This window comes from Glycine soja, chromosome 10, assembly GCF_004193775.1.
Source record: "Glycine soja cultivar W05 chromosome 10, ASM419377v2, whole genome shotgun sequence".
Classification (NCBI taxonomy): domain Eukaryota; kingdom Viridiplantae; phylum Streptophyta; class Magnoliopsida; order Fabales; family Fabaceae; genus Glycine; species Glycine soja.
This window is the reverse complement of record NC_041011.1, coordinates 31,660,230-31,679,775: the sequence shown is the minus strand read 5'-3', so window position 1 is coordinate 31,679,775 and position 19,546 is coordinate 31,660,230. Positions and strand designations below refer to the sequence as shown.

The following is a 19,546-nucleotide window of genomic DNA, read 5'->3' as shown; positions in this document are numbered from 1 at the left end:
AAACTCCGATGACAGCTTTCTGGATAATTCCTCTCACATCAACTGGGGCCCAGTTGATAACGATCTCGATCTCCCGGAGCTGGAATCTTGCAGCGACCTTCACGGAGTCGCCTCTCAGATCCCCGCCGGCGACAAAGACCAGGGGAGGCCACCTCCAGATCGCCCGTCGGCATCGGAATCTTGTTCCGCACGCCACGGCGTCGACGTGCTGCCTTCGTCCGGTGCCGAAGTCCAGCGGACAGTTCTTTTATCCTTTGGGCATAACGATGGTCGTGACCCACTGGATAATAACCTTCGGTCCTCTGCTGATAACGGGCCAACATCACCGCATGGACAGAATTTGAATTTGTCTGCACAGGTTAGGGAGACAAAAAGGGGGGTGAGGCAAGGGGTCAGCCTAGGTGACAGGGAAGCAGAGTCACAGGAGTATCATCAAAATAGCAAGGGAGGTCTAGAGGTGCGGTTCATTGTCAAAAGGAGCCTATGCTAGAAGAAAGGCACGTGCTCCTGGCTGATATAGAAGAGAGGAACGTGGACACCAGTGGTAATTTTCACAGAAATGAGCTGGAGGGGCATTTAGTTGAAACAACACCACGTATAACTCATAATGGAGAGCATAGTTCCAATTATACCCCTAAAGCAATAAATTCTATGTTGGGCCTTAACCCACTAGCAGGGCTGGGTGAGAATTCTTGGCAAGTATACTCCAGGAAGAGGAGGTACCAAAAGAAACCAGATATGGGCCTTCTCCCCTCTAATTCAAAAACTTCAACACCCGAAGGAGTCACACAACAGCAAAATACAGTCATTTCCACACAGCTAAGGGAACTGCACCACAACATCCAGGATCAAACCCTGCAACAACAGATCATAAATACAGCAACAGAAGCAATACCAGACTCGGATTATGATAGTGAGGCAAGTCAATTATGGAGTGTGGCCAAACAATTGGGCCTCACGGGAGAGGGAAGCAAGGAGGCAATTATTAAGAAATTTCAGCAAATGGAGGATAGAGATAGAGCAGAAGCAAACAGAAGGGCTGATAACAATAGGAATCAATGAAGTTAATTTCCTACAATGTTAGAGGCCTTGGGAGGGGTGTTAAGTGGGGAGCAATTAGAAGAATGATCAAGCAGGAGGCTGTGGATTTAATTTGCCTTCAAGAGACAAAGAAAGAAATGATTGATAAACCTATGTGTCAGGCTTTGTGGGGTCATGGTGATGTTAATTGGGAAATGATACCAGCTACCAATTCTGCAGGTGGCATTCTGTGCTTATGGAGTGATAAGTCTTTTAGGTTGCAAAGGAAGGTTGCTAGAAATGGGTTTATTTTAATGGTTGGGGAGTGGATTCCAGAAGCTCAAATGATAACTCTAGTGACTATTTATTCTCCTTGTGACATTCACAATAAAAGAATGTTGTGGGATGCAGTAAAGCAGCTAAGACAGTCTATGGAGGGGGGTTTGTGGTGTATTATGGGTGATTTTAACTCCATTAGGGGCCCTAATGAAAGGTTCTCCAATGTCCAAAACGTGCATGAGGATAGCTGTACCAGAGAATTTAATCAGTGGATTGATGATTTAGAGGTTTTGGAGGTTCCTTGGCTGGGCAGGAATTTTACTTGGTATAGGCCTAACGGTGCATCTAGGAGCAGACTTGACAGGTTTCTAGTCTCCCATGATTGGCTGGCAAGATGGCCCAGCAGCTCTCAAGCCACACTTCCTCGGAATTTCTCAGATCATTGCCCAATTGTTCTACGTTCTAAGGAGATTGATTGGGGCCCAAAACCTTTTCGTATTTTGGACTGCTGGCTTAATGATAAATCTTTCAAGGAAGCTGTTCATCATAGCTGGACATCCTTTCAACAGCCTGGTTGGGGTGGATATATCCTCAAACAAAAATTTAAGAACCTAAAGCATAGCTTGAAGGCTTGGAATAGGCAGCATTTTGGAGATACTCTAACAAAGGTTAAAAAGATTGAGGCTGATCTAAACAAGCTGGAGGAAGATTCAATCCAAAGGCAGCTATCCCCACATGAACAGCAGCAAAGAAAACAACTGCAGGAGGATCTTTGGGCTGCAGCCCATGCTCATGAGTCTTTATTGAGACAAAAATCTAGGTCAAGGTGGATCAAAGAGGGTGATTGCAACTCTCGGTTTTTTCATATGATGATAAATGCCAACCGCAAGTTCAATTCTTTAAAAGGTGTTATGGTGGACGGAGTATGGACAGCTGAACCTCTTTTGGTGAAGGAGGAAGTTAGGTCTTTCTTTTCGCAAAGGTTTATTGAACCAGACCTTCATAGACCCACGCTAGATGGAATTCCTTTTCAAACCATTTCTCAACAGCAAAACAGTGAGCTGGTGGCACCTTTTTTGGAGGAGGAAGTGAGGGGAGCAATTTGGGATTGTGGTAGTGACAAGAGCCCTGGGCCTGATGGGATCAACTTTAAGTTCATTAAGAATTTTTGGCAGCTAATCAAGTCTGATATCCTCCAGTTTCTAGATGAATTTTATGCTAACGGAGTTTTTCCTAGGGGTTGCAATGCTTCCTTCTTAGCTTTAATTCCAAAGGTAGCTGACCCACAGTTTTTGGATGATTACAGACCTATATCTCTTATAGGATGTATGTATAAGATTGTAGCGAAGCTATTAGCTAAGAGAATGAAGAGGGTGCTGCGAACCATCATTAATGAAGCCCAATCAGCTTTCATTGAAGGAAGACACCTTCTTCAGAGTGTCCTCATAGCTAATGAAGTGATTGATGAAGCTAAAAGGAGTCATAAATCCTGCCTTGTTTTCAAAGTTGATTATGAAAAGGCTTATGACTCGGTGTCGTGGAATTTTTTGCTTTACATGTTGAAAAGGACTGGTTTTAGTGCTAAATGGATCAGCTGGATGGAATGGTGTTTGAAATCAGCCTCTATTTCAGTCTTGGTAAATGGCAGCCCTACAGCGGAGTTTATACCTCAAAGGGGTCTTAGACAAGGGGACCCTCTAGCTCCATTTTTATTTAACATAGTAGCTGAGGCTTTGAATGGTTTGATGAGGTCAGCGTTAGGAGCAAATTTGTACAAAGGATTCAATATTGCAAGCAGTGAAGTCAGTATCAGCTTATTGCAATACGCGGATGATACGATCTTTTTTGGAGAGGCTACTTTGGAAAATGTACAAGTTCTCAAAGCTATCCTAAGAACTTTCGAAGTGGTTTCTGGTTTAAAAATTAATTTTGCTAAGAGTTCTTTTGGTGCTTTTGGTAAGGATGATCAGTGGAGGCAAATGGCAGCTAACTATCTCAATTGCAGTCAGCTAGCTCTTCCTTTTGTTTACCTTGGCATACCCATAGGGGCCAACCCGAGGCGAGCTCATGTTTGGGAACCTATTATCCAAAAATTTGAGAGGAGATTAGCTAGGTGGAAGCAGAGATATATCTCTTTTGGGGGGAGAGTGGTTCTTATCCAATCAGTTCTTACTTCTCTTCCTATTTATTATCTTTCTTTTTTCAGGGCTCCACAATTGGTTATCAACAAGTTAATCAAAATCCAGCGCAGCTTTCTTTGGGGAGGAGGTCATGATACCAAAAAGATTGCATGGATATCATGGGAGACAGTTTGCTTATCTAAAGACAAAGGAGGTTTAGGCATTAAAGACATCCGTACGTTTAATTTGGCCATCCTCGGTAAATGGATGTGGAATCTCATGCACCAGCAAGGGGCTCTTTGGGTTGCAGTTTTGGTAGCTAAATATGGGGGCTGGAGAGGCCTAACTGAAGAAGGAATTTCAAGTTTTCAGTCAATCTGATGGAGGGATTTAAAAAGAGTTATCCATCAGTCCCATAATGGCAAGACTCTTCATCAGCAAATTAATTGGAAGGTAGAAGCTGGGGATAAGGTAAGATTTTGGGAGGACAAGTGGATTAATCATGATCAATCTTTAGCTGAGAAGTACCCTCGGTTATATTTGAATTCTGCTCATCAACACCAGCTGATTGCTTTCTTGGGGAAGCATAATAACTTTGGGTGGGAATGGAACTTTAGTTGGAGAAGACAGCTGTTTGATAGTGAAATCGATTTAGCCATCTCTTTTCTCTCTGAAGTTGAAGGTAAATCCATTCAGAATTTTGGTTCAGATACTTGGTTTTGGGCAGCAGATGTGTCGGGTATTTACTCTACCCGTAGTGCTTACTCATCGTTTTGGGAGGAGGTAGCTGTTGACAACCTTCATGATTGTTTTGAGGACCTTTGGAAGATCAAGATCCCAAGTAAAATTGGGGTGTTTGCTTGGAGGATGCTGTGGGACAGATTACCCACAAAATCTAATTTAAGGGCTAGGCAAGTGCAGATTCCGGATATGACTTGCCCCTTCTGCAGTAGAGAGGAGGAGAATGCCTCTCATATTTTTATCCACTGCATTAAGATCCAACCTATATGGTGGGAAACAATGTCTTGGATAAACTTGAAAGGAGCTCATCCTTGGAGCATAAAAGATCATTTTATGCAGTATTCTTCCTTGCAGGTAGTTGGAATCAGACCTAGGAGGTGGCAGTGGTGGTGGTTGGCGGTTACTTGGTCCATTTGGCAGCTTAGAAATAGAATTCTTTTCTCAAATGCAACTTTTGATGGAAACAAATTGTTTGAAGACGCGACTTTTCTAATTTGGACTTGGCTTCATAATTTGGAGAAGGACTTTTCATTGCATTTTAATCAGTGGTCGAGTAATTTAAGACAGGGTTTTTTGCAGTAGTAGGGTTTTCAGCTTTGTTAATACATGTGTATTTTTTCCATAATTTGGTTCCAAATCAGACTTTTGTTGTCTGCTTTTAGGAACCATTTATATGGAACCTAACTTTGTAATAGTACCTCTGGTACTTCTTTTAATTATATTTATATTTATCTTTGCCGATCAAAAAAAAAAAAGAGTAATAAATATATAAAATATGGGATGTTCTAATTAAGGGGCCTACCCATGAAATGATTCTGAGATCTTACTGGCAAGTTGGGAATTATAGATATTCACTCAGCAGCTTGAAGTGGAATGTTGTAACATGTGTAAAATATGAAGCATGTGCATTATTTATTTATGTACAGATTTAATTAGATTTATTCCCTCGTTAGGATTAATTGGTCAAGGTTTTCTTAGTTGTAGCAATCAGGTCTGATTTGTCGTCCATATTCTAAAATACGAAGTTTTTACGATCAAAGCTGTATAAATAGGGATCCTTGTCATACTCTTTGAATTATCAGAAAATAATATTCACTTTTCCTCATATTCCAAGGGTAAGCAAAAATCTGCCCGGATGTTATTCTTAAGTCCTATGGTACCACACAGTATGTTGTTTTTCACAAACTTTACTGACCTTTGAATTTTTACAACAGAGATGTAAAATATTTAAAAAACCAATACTCAACTCAAGAAATCAAGAAACACAAATAGCTTTTACAGGATCAAGCTAACATTGTCAAATTTTTCAGAAAATACATTAATTACTCCATAAAGAAAAAGAAAAACAATCACATATTAACATAGGACTGATAAGAGACAGAGAGAATAATATTCACATTACCTTCTGTCCTCTGCAACTTATTATTGTAATACCTGAAATAATTTTAATAAAACAAAGACTTATTAAGAGAGAAAAAAAATACAATGAATGATCAAATCCCTCTACATATCTGACAAAGACAACCCTTTTTAAAAGTCCATTATCATAAACTCATAAAAGTCAAATAAGAGCATGGAAATGTTAAAATGTAATACCTGTAATTAAACATGACATTTCCTTCCCTCAACCTGGACCATACAAGCAGCTTGTCGTTAAAATGTGCACCACAATTTTTTAATAGAAATTAAATAACAGTGTCATTAATTTGTGTGGTTGCTTTACAGATGAAAGGAGTTTTACAACATAAAATATTCTCCTTAAACAAAGCAACATTCTGTGATCTCTAATAGTGTCGTTAAATATCTGCTATAGTGCTATATCCTGGATCTGAAATTGCGACTCCGTCCGCTACAGAGACCGCTATTAGTGTCGTGGTTGTGGTTTGCATTCAACATCCTCTTGTAATATCCGGGGAGTCTCCAGCCAATTTGAACTTCTGAGTTAATTGTTATGCCATTTTCTATGTATTTTATTTTTATTTGCATACAACTTAATTTTCTATACATATATAATTGATATATATCATAAATTTCAACCATTATGTGACTTCTGCTATATGCCCAGGATGCTATCCGATATATGATATAGCGGATTATTGGCTTTCCACCATTTTCTGCAATCCGCAATTGATAACACTGGTCTCTACTCACTACTTTGTTCAAATCTTTTGGACTTTTGTTATTATTAACTTGCTGTTTAGCTTAAGATTGTCATTTTTTAATTTAATATTAAATATGAATATATCTTAAATTTAGGATTGTTTTTAGTTTAAAGCATTTATATGGGTAGAACAAAGTATTTTAATTTGTATTTAAAATTGTATAGCAGCCATCCCACTATCCACTATCTCACAGAACAGATTTTAGGGTCAGCTGCTTGGCACCACGGACAAAAGCTAAGGCCCCATTCAGGGTGGTTTAGGGTGGTTTTCCGTTTTCAGTTTTTAAATATTTGAAAATCAAACCCAGTTTTCATTTTGAATTTTTAATTTCAACTTCAATTTTAAAACTGTTGTAAAATACAAAAGGAACCTCAGAATCAATTTCAAAATCAACATTTATGAATTTTCCAGAACTCAAATAAAGTTGAATTTCTTTTTGGATTTGCATGAATCCAGAAATTAACAATAGAAATCTATACTAAAAATCAACAGATCTCAAACAAGAATAAAAAAGGGAAATTAAAGATCTCAAACAATAAATTATTACACAATATCAAACAAGAATCAACACAAGAAATGAAGATCAATAAGGGAAACCAAAAATCTCAAAACAAATTAATACTAAAAATCAAGAGATCTCAAACAAGAATCAAAAAGAAAAATTAGACCCAAAATCAACAAGAATCAAGACATCTTCCCAAGTGCACTCTCCATTCTTCTCGCCACAAACCCAACCCCGATAAGTTTGCCATTACGGTAGCACGCAATGCAGCGCGTCGGCTCTGATCCCACCATGTAACAAAAAGCAACAGAGGTGACAACGAGGGTGGCGGCAGAGCCAAGGGTTTCGCACACACGCAGAGTCAGATCTGAGTTAGATCTGGCGTCATCGGTGTTGCATGAACGTGTGGTAGAGGTGGGCGACGAGGATGTAGGAGAAGGGCGGCAATGTCGTTCTGTAACAAAAGAAGACAAAGTTGCAAGTTTCGATGCCGCCACTGCTCATGGCTGACCGGCGTAGGGAAAATGACGAGATGACGAAGGGCGGTGAAGGTGTTTTGGTCGTGGCTGCGCAGAGTTATGGTGAGCCAAGGGAAGTGCAGAGGCGGCAAAGGAGAACAATCTTTGGGGGAGAAAGTGGCGGGTGGCAGTAAGCAGACGACGGCGGTAGGAGGCCGATGGCAGGTGGCAGTAAGCAGAGAAGATGATGGAAGTTGGGCAGAGAGCAACATGTAGGGGGAGAGAAAGCAGCGTGAAGGGAGAAGTCAATCTCTTGGGTTTAGGGTAAGACCAACAACAGAAACCCATAAACCTATTTTTTTTGTTTTTGAAATGGGGTGAAAACTGTTTTTAAAGGAACTAAAAAACCAACTCAGCCCCATTTTAGCCGAATGTGTTTCCGTTTTGAAACTGCATTTTAAAACCAAAAGCCAGAAACTCGTAACCACCCCGAACGGGGCCTGTGATACCAAAAAATTGTTGTTGAATAGTAAATGCACATGGAACTAGCAAGGAAAGTGGATACAATAAATTATGAGTCAGTAGCCAAGTACATCAAGCTAAAAGCTAATCCAACTTGCAATGATTTCCAGGTCACTGTTTATTGAGTTTTGTGAGAAAAATTTTATAGAAACAGAGACATCACAAGCTTTGCAACTATAATGATTGAATGGCTAATAGACTCCCATGAGAAAAATAAAATTTACCCGATAATGTGAGATAATGATGAGGACGGTACTTCACCGCCTGCATATGAAAGATAGGGAGATTTTTCTTTGGCCCCAAACTCTTCAGCAGAAATTGTGATTTGTACTTGCTTTGATGTACTCTTTAGAAACCCAAAGAACAGGAAAGAAACAAGCAGCAGTCAATACAAATTCTCCATTTTATATCTAAGTATATTTTTGGGTTTAGGTGCGTAAATTTCTTGCTCAGTGGAAAATGACTTCAAAGCTTAAACTAACCATATTCTCAAAATTAGAGGGAACTTGAATGGAGATTCTTGTATCCTCATTTAAAAAATCTGACTGCAACATAAAGAAAGTTGTGAAGTAGTAAATCTATAAAACAGTGAATAATAGATAATAGTGCTTGAAATGGATTCTTGGAACAAAAATATAGTGCCTATGCATAACATATACTTTAAATAGCACAAAAGGAAGCAGAGTAATGAGTGTTTTCTTCCCAAAAAAAAATTGTGTTAATCATCATACCTTCAGAATACATGGAAGCAAATCCACAGTTGACATAATCTCTGCTCGCTGTCCCAAACGAAAATTCGGAAAACAATCCCAAGCCATATAAAGTGATTCTAAAGACACTTTCCCGCAAAGGCAGTATTCTCCAGCTGTCAAGCACAAAATGAAGAAAATTGAAAGAGGGATTCCATCTTGCATTAAAAAATCAATCCGAGGAGTTATTAACTATTTGTTATGTTTCCTAAAATATATCCTTATTTAATTACGGTGTGTTCATAGTTTTATTGTGTTAGTGGGTTTCATCTTATCATTGTAATACTATCCAAGTACTTTGGCCCTAGACGTAGTGAGTTGTTGGATCCTATTATTCGCAAGTGTGAAAGAAAGCTAACAAAGTGGAAACAAAGACACATTTCTTTCGGGGGGGGGAGAGTGACCCTTATACAATCAGTCCTAACATCCATTCCTCTCTTTTTCAGGATTCCCAATTCAGTGCTGGATAAGCTTGTTAGCATTCAACACAGATTTCTATGGGGGAGGTGGACTCGAACATAAGAAGATTGCGTGGATTAAATGGGATACAATGTGTCTTCCAAAAGACAAGGAGGGCATAGGCATCAAGACTTTTAACATAGCATTGCTTGGTAAATGGAGATGGGATCTTTTTCGGCATCATGGGGAATTATGGGCAAGGATTCTGGAGTCTAAATATGGTGACTGGAGATGCCTGGCTGAAGGAACAAGAGGCAGCAAGGATTCTATTTGGTGGCAGGACCTAATGGCAACTCTTAATCAATCACAACAGGGCACTGCTTTTCAAAATGTAACAGGTTGGAGTGTAGGATGTGGTGATAAGGCCAGATTCTGGGAGGATTGTTGGACTGCTGATGAAGTATCTTTAATGATAAAATATCCTAGGCTGTACCGCATTTCCTGTCAGCAAAAGCACCTCATTCAGCAGCTGGGCAGTCATACAGATGCAGGCTGGGAATGGAGTCTCACATGGAGGAGACTCTTGTTTGATAATGAAGTCGACATGGCTGACGTTTTCTTGGCAGATATAGCACAGTTTCAAATACAACCACATAGAGGAGATAGTTGGGTGTGGAAGGTTGACCCAAATGGTCAGTATTAAACACAACGTGCATATAATATGCTTATGGGGGAATCAACAGATGAGAACCTAGATGGAGTTTTTGACGCACTATGGAAATTGAAGATCCCAACCAAATCATCCTTTTTTGCATGGAGACTAATTAGAGACCTGCTGCCAACGAAAGTAAACCTAAGAAGAAGACATGTTCAGGTCAATGACATGATTTGCCCATTCTGCAGGAACATGGAGGAGGATGCAGGCCATCTGTTCTTCAGCTGCAATAAAATTGCACCTCTATGTTGAGAATCTTTATCTTGAGTAAATATCTCGGGTGCCTTCCCGCAAGATCTGAGACATCATTTTCTGCAACATGGGAATGGACTGGATGCAGGGATCAGGATCAATAGGTGGAAGTGTTGGTGGGTAGCATTAACGTGGACTATTTGGTAGCAAAGGAACAAGATAGTGTTCTCAAATGAGGCCTTCAATGGAAGTAAATTGATGGATGAAGCAGTATTCTTACTCTGGACTTGGCTAAGATTTATGGAGAAAGATTTTGCAATACATTTCAATCAATGGTCGAGCAACTTAAGAGAGGGCTTTGTGAACAGCAGAGGGTAGCAAATAGGGTCTATAGATTCTAGGTAGTATAATTCTAATGTACCTATGTAGATCTGGTCCCTCTACAGACTGATCCAAGTCTGCCTTTAGGGACCATTTTTCTACATAACCACAATGTATCTTTAGTACCTCTGGTACTTGTATATATATAAAAACTTCGTACCCCATTACCCGGAGGCTCTTCGCTGTGCGAAGGTATGGGGGAGGGATGTTGTACGCAGCCTTACCCTTGCATATGCAAAGAGGCTGTTTCCGGATTCGAACCCATGACCAACAAGTCACCAAGGCACAACTTTACCGCTGCACCAGGGCTCGCCCTCTTGGTACTTGTATATATATATATATACTTATTTTTGCTGAGCAAAAAAAGAACATTATCAACACACCATATCAATCTAATAACTTATTATTCAGTCTTTATCTCTTTTACTCCTTCATAGTTCACTACCTAAGTCTGACAATTTCAACGTGATATCAAAACAACACCATTTTCCATGGCATAGTATTGTCACCATTAAGTCACCAAATTCATAAAAATATGTAACTCCATTACAACAATGCCTTATCTCCATAGTTTTTTGTTAAAATGTTCCACGCCGGCTAAGAATATAGCCAAAATAATCCTTACAAGACTTTGGTTATCCTCCCCCAATGAGTTATTTTTTTAGATTGAGTTAGGCATGCACCAAATATACATTAACCAAAATTCAAGTTCTTCCTTCTAGCCACTATTATTTCAATGTGTTTTGCTTCAAGATATTTATCTTCTTTTCTTTGTATGCTCTTATAAAATCTCCATCTTTGTTGAATCTCTTCCCTTTTATGGTATTTTCTTTTCCGATGGAGAGCGAACCTCACAACAATGGTAAGTTTGTTACCTTGTGGCGTGGAGATCACAAGTTTAAATCTCAAAAACAACCTCTGTTTGCATAGCAGGAGAGAGGTTGTGTAGATCTACCCTCCTTAGACCCCACTTGGTAGGAGCCTTGTGAACTAGGTTGCCTTTTTAATTGTTCGTTTTCCATTGCTGGCTTAGCATTCAGAGTGAGAGTGAAAATAATGACGCACAAATGAATAGAATCATGTTAGATTCTACCTTAAAACCAATAGGCATTAAGTAAAGTTATCCAACAAATATATAAACCACACCCTAGTAATTAGGGTCACTAATAATTTCCATCTTTGATACCATGCTTCCATGTAAAACCACAAAAGCAACAAAAATAGGCAATAGGCTCTAATACCGTGTTAGATTCTATCTTAAAATCAATTGGCATCAAGTGAAGTTGCCCAATAGGTATATAAACTGCACCCCAATAATTGAGGTAAGCGATGTGGGACTTCTCAACAAATTGTGACTTCTCTTGCCACCGACAAGCATTCCAATGGTGACTTGTTGGTTGAGACTCACCGGCATCAAATATAATTTCTAGGTTTATGAAGTTTCCTAGGTCTTTTTGTTGCATGAAGCAGTTGTAGAAGTTTTAGTTCTTGTTGAGTATAATCACTTGGCAGGAAATTTTCAACCAGCTCTTCACAACAATGATCATTTCATCTGTCTTTCTAAGTTATCTTTTCAATAATGCTCATCTCTCTAATATCTATGGCATCCCTAAGTAGTTTTCTCAAACTGGTAGTTGAGCCCACTTTATATGCTATTTTCTTTAAGTGTTTGTTGGTAACAATCTTAATGCTTAGTAATATTAAGCTTGAGGAGTGTAAAAATATCTATAAAATAATCACATTATCTGTATCATATGCTTGAATGTTTAAGTTTTTAGGATATATAATGTGATCTTCAGAATAACAGTGGAATGAATTGTTCATCAAATTGAGGAAGCAATCCTAGGAGCTATTTCCTATTTTCGGTGTTTCCTAATTTATTTCCTTATATTAAAAATTCAAGGTGTTAGTAGCATAGAAACATAATTCGGTCCTCAACCCGGCAAACCACGAATTGGTACTTGCATACCAATTTATCTCACTTTTGCGAATTGATTCTCTCCAATTCCCTATGAAATCATAGACAAGCATGTATGTGCTAGGTTCGTTAAGAAGTAAAGGAAGCTGAAGGCAAAAAGGGTGGACATCATTGCATGCATTTTAGTGAACAATGTGTTTGTGATGAAGGCGTGAAAGGAGGACGTCAAGGTCAACAATGAGGATCTATTGTTGTCGGATGGTAATGGAATCATCACCAAATCCATTGGGTGCAAGCTTGATTAGATAGAAAAGCCTGTTGGATTAGAGCTAGATTAGGCGCTAAGCGCTCTTGGCTTTGGATGGGGTTGTTAAGCTCTTCAATTTGGAGGAAGGAGTGCCTTTACTGTCAATTGAACTCCCTAAATTTTGCTCTATTTATATAGTATATACTCTACAATGACCCTGATAATGATTATGATTTGGCTTATGTGATCTCTAGATGGTTGGAAATGTAGATATCCTATCAGTACCAGTAACCTCTCAAAACATGAAGCTAGCCGATGTAATTATTGGTAGCATACCTATGCGTATTGACTATGTATAACCCCTAGATACCAATATTTCATAAGGTCGAGTACTGCCAACCTAGTAAGTAGAAACTATGGTTTGTAGCAGTCATCATCATACTATATTAGTGGGCTTCATCTTGTCTTAATGACACCACAATTGTACTTGACCTGATTATTAGTATATAAAATTATTAGAGTATATTTTACTCTGTAGTGCTCTTTATTAAGAGTATAAAAATAAAATACTCTTATACTCTAATAAAAATAAGACCATAGGGTCCATATTTAGTATCAAGTTATCAACATACTATATCAATCAAATATCTGATTATTTAGAATCTCAATTCCCTCTTTTTCTCCCTACCTAAATCAAGGGTAAGGCTGCATACAATGACCCTCCCACATACCTTCGCATGCGAGGAACCTCTTGACACCGGGGTATGTTAGTTTTCTTTTGCCTAAATCCTATAATTTCAATGACCAAATAGAGTTCAAAAATATATATCAGAAATCACTAGACATTCAATCTTATGAATTTCAATAGATCATAGATTTTACCATCCATTATGAAATTCCTTAATTTCTTGTTAGTGTGATATTTAGACAAAAAAACATTTCATTGGGTCAGGTCAAAGTTAATACTCATAAGAACCAACTCATCCTTGCTTAGGCTTTCTGGTGCAAGTCAGTTAACCAGCTCATTACACCTTGTGCCAAAATTATAATTTAATTATGAATGGGTTGGCAGAGATCAAGCCTCTGACCATTTGGTTGATCAGAGACTCTAATACCATGTTCAAAAGTTAGAGAGGAAAAGTAATGGGTTTAGACGAGTGCAATACAGAGGCAGTAAAAGGGCTGTAGGTGGAAGCACACATTGCCTCCCCAACCTGCATTTACTAGAGGGAGAAGCATACAAATTTATAGCTGTCAATCAATCACCTAGAATTAGTCCGCAATTAATTAACCTTGATTTTAGGGTATGGAATTCTTCCATAACATTCTTTCCAAAATAGATTACTTGAAGTGTTTTATATGTTTAGGCAACTATGGACCCTTTATGTACGATATATTATGATTCACGATTCAAAATCAGAACAATTAGAACAAACAATTCTTGATATACATTCCCGATCTGACAACTGTGATTTTGGTAGCACTACGTATTAATATTCAAAGAGATTTTAGGGAACTCTTTTGTCTTTTTTGTTGTAGATATTATATTATATACTACATATGACAAATTCATTATGAATGACAGTACACAGAAGCGGATCAACAATCCAACAACAACCTGATGGCCAAGTGAAAAAGAGAAAAGCATACAAAAGTGTAAATTAGAAGTGGCTTAAGGGCATGTTTCGATTGAAGTTTGCAAACATAAGTTTGGGTTAAACTTGAGTTTGCAAAAGCAACTCTACTTCTACAAAAAATGAGTTTCCAGGAAAAACTTTAATGTGCAAATGTACTTTTGAGGGTAACCAAACATGTCACAAAACTGAGTTTACTTTCCAAATTGAGTTTTAAGCACCCAAAACAGAAAACCAAACACAGCCTAAGATAAACAGAGCTCCATGTGAGGAAACTTTAGTAACACTGTAAGGGGTTTGAGGAGATCCACTAGAAGCACATTGGGAACAGAGCCAATACCCCCTCAAGGTAAATAAATTATAAAAAGAAAAAAAGTGGGGGCTCAAATAACAACGTAACAATGTGGTCAAACATGTTTTTTGTCTGACAGATATTAGCAACTAAAGCACATCTCACATTCAAAAAAAGCTAGATGATTCAGATCCGAAGGCTTAGAGTTTGAATTGACTCCAGATGATAAATTTGAGTTTTCCACTGCAAGTAAATAGTCATAATAAGGAACTTGGCAAAAATTTATAGATATTTTCATCACAATTGAATCACATAAGCATATACATACCAGTGGCAGTGCTGACAAACAAGATATCAAGTGAGCAAGATCTAGCTTCCTCAGCTAACTTGTTGACTTCAGGAAGTGTAAAATTTGCCTGGACTTGAGTATTCAAATCAATTCCAGGGGAGTTTCGGAAGATGAAAATCCGACCAATTTGATAAATGGCAGTTTGCTTTTGTTTTTGGTAAGTTAAAACAAAAAGTATGAAACAGCAAAAAAAAATATTAGATAAGGTATTTTACACCATGGAGTAAGGAATAATAATTGAATCAACTTTTAAAAAGCAGTATTCCTACCCTTGAAGCTCCATGATCAGAAATCCGCCTTGCAAGACAGATAGACATGGGAAACACATTTTGACTTTCAGTTATAGTCCGCGTCAAGGAAACTGCCATTTGTATTCTAATTATGCAAATAACATATCACATTAGCATATCAAAATCAATATTAGTATATATACTAAATTATATTCACATAAAACAGAATGAACACAATGTCTCATGAAATTACAGCAAGTTCAAGCTTATACAAAGAATAAACAAACACCACCATTTCTGCAGGAACAATGAGGAGGATGCAGCTCATCTATTCTTCAACTGCAGTAAAACCCTCCCTATATGGTGGGAATCTTTGTCTTGGGTAAACATCTCAGGTGCCTTCCCGCAAAACCTGAGACATCATTTCCTCCAACATGCTCATGGGGGGATACGCTGGACTAAGGGCTCATAGATGGAAGTGTTGGTGGATAGCATTAACCTGGACTATTTGGCAGCATAGGAATCAGATAGTTTTCTCAAACGATAGCTTTAATGGTAGCAAACTGATGGATGAGGCAATCTTCTTGTGTTGGTCATGGTTTAGGAATATGGAAAAAGGTTTTGTAATGCATTTTAATCAATGGTCGAGTAATCTAAGAGAGGGATTTTGTAATCAGGGGAGGGAAGCAGACATAGGACCTGGGTAGCCTATAGCTTACAATGTGAGCAGCTTATGGTTAGCTAATTTGACTGATCAAGTTTGTATTAGGAAACCATATGTCTGCTGAACTCCAAAAACTAGTAATCTTAGTACCCCTGGTACTTATATATACTAATTTATCTTTGCTGATCAAAAAAAAAAAAACAAACACCACCATACAGCAAGAAAAAGGAATTGCAAGGATGACATAAAATTAATCTTCATCATCTCAAACAGAACAAGATTTATCCTTTTTGCTTACTAAATACGTTCTATTTGATTTGATAATCTTAATTCATATTCATTCTAGAACCACAAAAAAAAAAAAAAACATCAAAGTGTGAATTTAGAAACTAGTTCATTCAACTAAGTCCACACCTCTTCTTTATATCAGAGACCTAAGTTGTCACAAACTTTATATACTATCAAGCAAATACACACATTTATTTTGTTTCTCCATTCCCAAGTTTTGCATATGGTATTAAATACATGTACCTATCTGAATAGCAAAATGTTCATTTCAACAACCATCCCACAGAGATATGACTCAAAACCTTTCTATTTAATTTTAGACAGAACTTAGCATATACAAACCCATGGACATATGGCATGTAACTGATGTAAATCTGTTAAAGAGAGCAAGTTGGAGAAGGAAGAACATATGTGGCAACTTTTACCTCTTCTTGTGCTTTGCCTTTATCCGGTAGTGCAAACATCTCTGAAGGAATGATGGCTACATAACAGAGACAAATTATATTAGTAACACAACATGCCACAATAGTTTATTGGAGGGCCAGTATCTTCAGGGACAAAAAAAATTATGAGAACTGTGCTAACAAGATTACAGTCAGCCTATGTTTCACACATTCTAAAACAAATGATAAATAATGACATAAGATATTATTACAATGGCAGATAATTTTAGCCAATCAAATAGAGTACATTTCTCATGGCACGTCGCTGGAGAATGTTGTAAAGTTCTACAGGCTTGCAATAAATTGAAAGACTCTCTTCAGCTGCAAGCTCCTCTTCTGCAGATAAATGTTCACAAGCATCTGGATGGCTTCTGCAGGGGAAAACAGATATAATTACTGGTTATGTTACAAAATGCTTTTGTTTTATAGTAAAACAGGAAGTGTTTCAATGAAAGAGAATATACGAGGTAGCACGAGCTGCAACAGGAATGCCTGGCATTCTTCTTATTAAAAAAGTTTCAGATACATATAATATTTATCTGAAATTGTGAATCTTTAAGAATGTGATATCTTCCCTTGTTTGTATGAAACCTGCAATTGAAAATGGTGCAAAAAATCATTAAAACCTCAGTGATCCAAATATTGAAGACATAAATGGATTAAAATTCAATGCTTTACATCAAAGCCTGAACATCAACATGAGACAAAAAAAAAAACCTCTTTTTTTATCAAGTTGAAAACCACTGATCCTATTAGTGTATGAAAGCATGCTTCAAATTTACAAATGCTCCATGTGAAATATAATAGAGGGTATCTTTTTCTATGCTCATTAAGACTTCAAAGGTGCCCTTGAGTCTTCATAGATGCCTATGAAAAACTAAATAAATTGTTAAACCATTCATATGAAGATATCAAAATCTCAAAACAAGCCAAGTCCTTCTTTTCTCCAATTGTGGGAAACAAGACTGGTATATCCAAGTGCATGGAATAACAAAGTGCAGCACAAGAATCAAACACAATACAAAAAAAGAACAGAACGAAAAAAAAAGGATCAAAACAGATAAAGGGTTCGAAGAACAAAAAAATAGAGAATGCCCACGAAAATTTTTCTTGTAAGGACAATGAAAAGAACCGAAAAAACCAATCTTGGAAGCAAAAAAGCAAATGGGTGGCAGAAAAAAACCTCAAAGGTTCACACTTTGACACGAACCAAACAAATGAGATCAATTGAAGCCAAAATTGGTTCAAAACTGAGTGTGAAAGTGCGAGTGTGATCATTCATTTCATATCGTACCTCAGAATTGAACCCGAAAATGGAAGACACGAAATTGAAAATTCGATATTCTCGAAATGATTGAAATCTAACAAAGTTGCTCGCTCTCTCTGTCTGTCTCTTTCTCTCTGAAAAACTCTCAAAAGAAACACAATTTTGTGCTGAGTTTGGGGAAGTGGAACAAACCAAATGAGCTAAGAAACGCAAACGCGCCCTGAGATAAAAATAATAATATTATATTAAACTTTATCGGTTCGTAGTCATTAAATTCTATTAAAAATATCATAAAAGAAATAGGATAAATTAAAGCTCTTATATTCAGTGTCCTCAGGCCATTCCTTAAAGGAAGTACAAGGAAAAGTTATATATTGTGTAAATATAAAAAAAAACGCAAAAAAAAATAATAAACAGCACAATTTTTCTTGCATCTAAATAAAAATATTTTTATTTTAAATTCTTTAAATAATAATCTTAGACACTGATTATCATTTGTTAAAATTAAATTATACGAATTGAAATATAATATAATAATGAATGCATTGTAACGGCAAAAAGAAAGAGATAATAGAAAATAATTAATGGGGACTTATTGCCCAAGAAATTAAGAAAAAAGAATATGATTAATTAATTAATAATGATCTTAAAAAAGGATATAATTAATAAAAATAAAAATTACGAGTGAAAAATAATAAGAAATAATTTAATTTCATCATTCAAATACGTATTTTAATTATTTTATTCTAGAGAAAGAATTTTTTATTTTAAAAAAGTTAAAACGAAAGATAATTATTATTTTTAATTAAGTGATGGTCAAAGCTACATATAAATAAAATAGACTTGAATCCAAATATTAAATGTTAATTTCAGTCCCATGTTTATCTTAATATATTGTCATCCTTATTTAATTTGACTAATTCATTTTCATTGAAAAAATAATAAATATATTTTATTTAATGATATTGTTTAGGCTAAAATGAAAATTTTCATTCCTTATTTTTTTCAAATTTACAGTTCTCTTCATTTTTAAATTAAGATATTTCATTTTCAATTTATACTAAGTTTGTTATTTTAATACCTCATTTTTTTAATTAAGATATTTCGTTTCCACTTTTAAAAAATTTATAATTTAAACCCTTGTGATGAATTTCAAACGTTGTCTTAAATGATATATTATAGTATTTATTCAATATAATACACGGTGTCTTAAATGATATAGTACTTCTCTTAAAAAATCTTAAATGACATTAATAAATATTATATATATTGGTTAAAAAAACATTATTTTTAACAATAAATATTATATATTAAATAAAATAAATATAATACATGTTTATTGAATATAATATATATATATATATATATATATATATATATATATATCACTCTCATTGATTTTGATATGCAATAAGATATCATTTGCATATAATGGATACAAATGATAATTTTCTTGAGGATGAGTATTACTAAAAGTCAAAAAGTATTTTAAATATATATTTTTCTTGAAAAATAGGTTTTTGGTCATGCAATTTATATAAATCATTTAGCAAGACAAATACACATTGAAACCACATTTTGACTTTCTATAAAAAAAATTGTCAAGGAAACTATCATTTGTATATTAAATATGCATATGACACAACTATTGATTTTGACATGTTAAATAGACGTCATTTGCATATTAGAGATGCAAATGACAAATTCCTTGAGTAGAGTATTACTAAAGCCAACAAAGTATTCCAAATTTATATTTGTCTTGCCATTTGCATAAAAGAGATACAAATGATAATTTTCTTAAGGAGGGGTGTTATTGAAATGAAAGAATATTTCAAATGTATCTTTTTCTTTGTAAGTTGGGTTTTTGATCATGGAATATAAATAACTCACTTTTCATGACAAATACACATTGAAATCACATTCAGTAATATTTATTGTCAAGGAAACTATCATTTGTATCTTAACTATGCACAA

The 19,546-nt window shown here is 36.2% G+C and overlaps 1 protein-coding gene across 4 annotated transcripts in view; it reads right to left on the bottom strand.

Annotated features, from left to right (window-relative positions):
• LOC114370493 (polycomb group protein EMBRYONIC FLOWER 2-like) overlaps window positions 1-17,787 on the bottom strand; it is a 41,207-nt gene extending 23,420 nt beyond the window's left edge. For 2 of the 4 annotated variants that reach the window (XM_028327852.1, XM_028327855.1), the window contains exons 1-12: window positions 17,600-17,786; window positions 16,770-16,896; window positions 16,553-16,676; window positions 16,288-16,343; window positions 14,950-15,055; window positions 14,660-14,825; window positions 14,497-14,574; window positions 8,536-8,669; window positions 8,287-8,349; window positions 8,029-8,150; window positions 5,757-5,789; window positions 5,563-5,594 (exon numbers count right to left, since the gene is read on the bottom strand). In XM_028327852.1, coding sequence (XP_028183653.1) covers window positions 5,563-5,594; window positions 5,757-5,789; window positions 8,029-8,150; window positions 8,287-8,349; window positions 8,536-8,669; window positions 14,497-14,574; window positions 14,660-14,825; window positions 14,950-15,055; window positions 16,288-16,343; window positions 16,553-16,676; window positions 16,770-16,804 — 949 coding nt within the window. In that variant the 5' untranslated portion in view covers window positions 16,805-16,896; window positions 17,600-17,786. Of the gene's footprint in view, window positions 1-5,562; window positions 5,595-5,756; window positions 5,790-8,028; window positions 8,151-8,286; window positions 8,350-8,535; window positions 8,670-14,496; window positions 14,575-14,659; window positions 14,826-14,949; window positions 15,056-16,287; window positions 16,344-16,552; window positions 16,677-16,769; window positions 16,897-17,599 lie in introns of all 4 variants that reach the window. The other 2 variants (XM_028327853.1, XM_028327856.1) reach the window with 2 other exon arrangements.
• Window positions 17,788-19,546: the final 1,759 nt, after the last annotated feature.